At 59.6% G+C, this 4,311-nt stretch overlaps 1 protein-coding gene across 1 annotated transcript in view; it reads left to right on the top strand.

Annotated features, from left to right (window-relative positions):
* The window catches only part of ETH_00008915 (uncharacterized protein), a gene marked incomplete at both ends in the record, with an annotated part of 10,186 nt that overhangs the window by 2,945 nt on the left and 2,930 nt on the right, over positions 1–4,311 (top strand). The window contains 2 exons of the mRNA XM_013378595.1: positions 1,191–1,245; positions 1,725–4,148. Of these exons, the coding sequence (XP_013234049.1) occupies positions 1,191–1,245; positions 1,725–4,148 (2,479 nt within the window). The remainder of the gene's footprint in view (positions 1–1,190; positions 1,246–1,724; positions 4,149–4,311) is intronic.

A 4,311-nucleotide genomic window follows, 5' to 3' on the forward strand; every position in this document is an offset into this window, starting at 1 on the left:
CTGCTTAGCTGGCTGGCTGGCTAGCTAGCTGGCTAGCTAGCTAGTTAGCTAGTTAGCTAGCTAGCCACTGCAGCTATCCAGCTAGCTAGCTAGCTAGCTAGCCACTGCAGCTAGCTAGCCACTGCAGCTATCCAGCTAGCTAGCTAGCTAGCTAGCCACTGCAGCTGTCCAGCTAGCTAGCTAACTAGCTAGCCACTGCAGCTAGCTAGCTAGCCAGCCAGCTAGCCAGCTAGCCGTTACAGCTAGCTGGCTCGCTGGGTAGCTATCCACTACAGCTAGCTAGCTAGCTCGCTAGCTAGCCGCTACAGCTAGCTAGCTAGCCCCTGCAGCTGGCTAGCTAGCCACTGCAGCTAGCTAGCTAGCTAGCCTTTACAGCTAGCTAGCTAGCTAGCCACTACCAGCTACCTCGCCACTACCAGCCTTGGCTTAGCTAGCTGGCTAGCTAGCCACAACGAGCTAGCTAGCCCTCACTAGCTACCTAGCTATGCATCATTTGCTGCTGCTGCTGCTGCTGCTGCTTTTTGTTGCTGCAGTTGCTGCTGCACTTGCTGCCTGCCGGCAGCGGGAGCTGGACTTGGAGGCTGCGCTGCGGAACCCGCAAGGCAAGCAGCAAATTAATTTAATTAATTTAATTTAGTTTAATTTAATTATTTGATTAATTATTTAATTCTTTTATTATTTAACTCTCTTATTGTTTAATTCTTTTGTTATTCAGTTCTTTTATTTCGTTTAATTCTTTATTTCGGTAGCTCCCAGCCCTCATCGTGTTGTGCTGCTGCTGCTGCTGCTGCTGCTGCTGTTCAGGGCCCCTCGCCGTCGCGCCTGCTGCAGCTGCTGCGCTGCTGCAGCGGATGAGTTCTGCTGCTGCTGCTTTTGTTCCCCTCTTGGGCTTTTTCGCGGGGGAGACAAAAATCAAAAGAAGCTTCAAGGAAGGCACTTTTGTTGTGAGTCTTTAGCAGCAGCAGCAGCAGCAGCAGCAACGGCAGCAGTAGCTGCTCCCGCTGCAGTGGCAGTGGCAGTAGCTGCTGCTGCTGCTGCTGCAATAGCACTATCAGCGGCAGCTGCAGCAGCTGCTGCTGCAGCACACTCACCTGTATGTAGTTCTAGAGGGAGACCGCAGCAGCAGCAGCAACAGCAGCAGCAGCAGCAGCAGCAGCTTCACTTTCTGTGTGTGTTTAGGGACGCGCGAGAGGCCTCGCAGCAGACCGAAGGGACGGATCTCCTTGGGTCATAATTGACTATGACGTCAGTTGCTGCTGCTGATGCTGTGCTTTTATTTTCTTGCTGCTGCTGCTGCTGCTGCGCTTTTATTTGCTTCTGCTGCGGCCGTTGCTCATTTAATCGCTGCTGGTGCCGCCCTCCTAGTTTCTGCTGGTGCTGCTGCTGCTGCTGCTGCTCTTTTAGTTTCTGCTGCTGCTGCTGTTCTTGATGCCTGCTGCTGCCGCTGCTCTCTTTTTCAGCTGCTGCTGCTCACTTTTCAGTTGCTGCTGATGATACATCTTTCTTGCTGCTGCTTCTGCTTTCTCAGTTGTGCTGCTGCTGGCGTTTTAGTTGCTGCTGTTGCTGCTCTTCTGATTCTCGCTGCGGCTGCTCTGCTGCTGCTCCTCGACGCTGCTGCGGATGCTGCTGCTGCTCAGTCCGTGCTGCTGCTCCGGATTGTTTGTTCATTTATTATTTATTTGTTATTTTATTTATTTATTTATTTAGTTTATTTGTCTATTTAGGACGGAGACGAGGAATGGGTGCCCCCGCGAGTGTTTATGGAGGAGCTGCTGCGGCAGTGCCTTGGCCGGCAGCCGCAGCAGCAGCAGCAGCAGCAGCAGGAGGAAAGCTCCTCCTTTGCTTCTCTTTTTCGATTTGATTTGCTGCCTTTTGTCTCCAGCGATAGAGAGACAAAAAGAAGAAGACAAAAGTTGAACATTCCTTACCCCACTTTTAATTGGGGGGACCAGCCCGCGCTGCTGTTCCGCCAGCAGCAGCAGCAGCAGCACCAGCAGCAGCAGCAGCAGCAGCAGTTGGTGTCTCCAGCGGCGAGGAGCAGGCGGGCAGCAACGCCGGCACACAGGCACACGCCTCCCCCCAGCAGCAGCAGCAGCAGCAGCAGCAGCAGCAGCAGCAGCAGCAGCAGCGGCGTGAGGTCCAGTAAGCGGCTGAGAAGCCGCCGCTGGTCTGATGGCGAAGACTCCACTGGGGGCTCTCGCATCAGCCAAGCAGATGCAGCAGCAGCAGCAGCTGCAGCAGCAGCAGCAGCTGCAGCAGCAGCAGCAGCGGCGCCTGTTGCTGCTGCTTCGTTCCCCAGTAGCAGCAGCAGCAACGGCGGGGAGCAGCAGCAGGATCGCGGTGCGCACGGCGCCTCTGGGCTTCCGGCGTTTTCTCCCGCTGCTGCTGCAGCAGCAGCTCCTGCGGCGGCCGAGCCCTCCCCAGCAGCAGCAGCAACCGCAGCCGCAGCAGCAGCAGCAGCAGCAGCAGCAGCTGCTGCTGCTGCAGCAGCACGGGGCCGCGTCTGGTTTGAAGAGCAGCAGCAAGCCTGGGCTGCTGAAGCTTTGCTGCCAGATGGCTCTTTTTTTAAAAGAGTTTTTTACTGCAAAAGAATGGGCAGGAGGAAGGCGGAGATGCAGGCTCGACGTTTTGCTGCTCTCGATCCTGCTGCTGCTGCTGCTGCAGCAGCGGCGGCCACGGCGCCCCGCACCCGCCAGCAGCACCAGCAGCAGCAGCAGCAGCAGCAGCAGCGCAAGCGAGCCCTCAGGGACACCTACTCCGCCTCCAGCGACGAGTCCGACAGCAGCAACATTTCTTTTGCTTCCGAGGGCCCCTCCGAGGCGTCGGAGGCCCTTCCCAGCAGCAGCAGCAGCAGCAGCAGCAGCAGCAGCAGCAGCGGGGCGTGGGCCCCCAGCGCGCTGAGTGCTGCACTGGAGCCCGGCAGCTTATTAACTGTGGGGTTTCCGCCGCTGGGGGGCCCCCAAGGGGGGCCCCCCTGGGGGCCCCCTTGGGGCAGCCGCAGCAGCAAGGGGGGGGCCCCCCTGGCGGACAGCAGCAAGCAGCAGCTGTGTCTGGACCTGCTGCTGTCGCTGGCGCGGCACAGCAGCAGCAGCAGCAGCAGCCAGCAGCAGCTGGACGGCGTGGCCTTCCGGCTGCACTTCGGGTGTATGTCCAGGGGCCCCCTAAACCCCACAGAACTCGAATTCTACTGCCAGCTGCTGGGGCCCCTGCTGCAGCAAGTTGGGGGGCCCCCCATAACAGATGCTGCAGTGAAGGGGGCCCTAAGGCGGCACCCGCAGCTGGTGGGAGACACAATTCGCAAGCTCGAAGCAGCAGCAGCAGCAGCGCAGCAGCAGCAGCAGCAGCAGCAGCTGCACCTGCAGCAGCAGCAGCAGCAGCTCGCTCACCTGCAGCAGCACCAGCACGTCCAGATGCAGCAGCACCAACTGCAGCAGCAGCACACGCTGCAGCAACAGCAGCCGCACCAGACGCTGCACCAACGGCAGCAGCAGCACGCGCTGCACCAACAGCAGCAGACGCTGCAGACGCTGCAGCAGGCGCCGCAGCAGCAGATGCTGCAGCAACACACCGGTAGTGACAAGAGAGAGTCCCTGCTGCCGGAAGAGCCCCAGGCAGCAGCAGCAGCAGCTGCTGCTGCTGCAGCAACTGCAGCAACTGCAGCAACTGCAGCAACTGCAGCAACAAGGGCAGCAGCAGCAGCAACTAGTGCTGCTGCTGCCACAATGCTGCCGTTTTGCGCACCATCAGAAACAGCCGCCACTGCAGCACATGAAAGACTGCAGCTTCAGAGCAGCAGCAGCAGCAGCAGCAGCAGCGGCAGCCGTAGCAGCAGCATCGATGAGGATTTGGCGCAGCAGAGCAGCGGGACCCTCTTAGTGTCTGACACCCCACCAAATGAAAGTCAGAAACAGGCAGCAGCAGCAGCAGCAACAGCAGCAAGACCAATAGTAGCAGCAGATGCAGCAGCAGCAGATGCAGCAGCAGCTGGAAGTCTCGAGCAGGGCCGCAGCAGCAGCACTCCTTCAGTTCCTGCTGCTGCAGCAGTGGAGCAGACAGCCACGGAGCCTACAGCAGCAGAAGCAGCAGCAGCAGCAACAGCAGCAGCAGGGGCATTGGCTTCCCCAGGGGCCCCCCAGCAGCTCAATGATGTAGGGACAACAGGGGGGCCCCCAGGGGCCCCCCAAACAGTCACTGGGGGGGCCCCCCAAGCAGCAGGGACGCCCCTGGCAGCAGGGGCCCCTCCAGCAGCAGCAGAGGGGCCCCCAGCAGCAGCAGGGGGGGCCCCAGCAGCAGCAGGGGGGCCCCCAGCAG

This window comes from Eimeria tenella, genomic scaffold (genome assembly GCF_000499545.2).
Source record: "Eimeria tenella Houghton genomic scaffold, Eth_scaff9, whole genome shotgun sequence".
In the NCBI taxonomy this organism is placed as follows: domain Eukaryota; phylum Apicomplexa; class Conoidasida; order Eucoccidiorida; family Eimeriidae; genus Eimeria; species Eimeria tenella.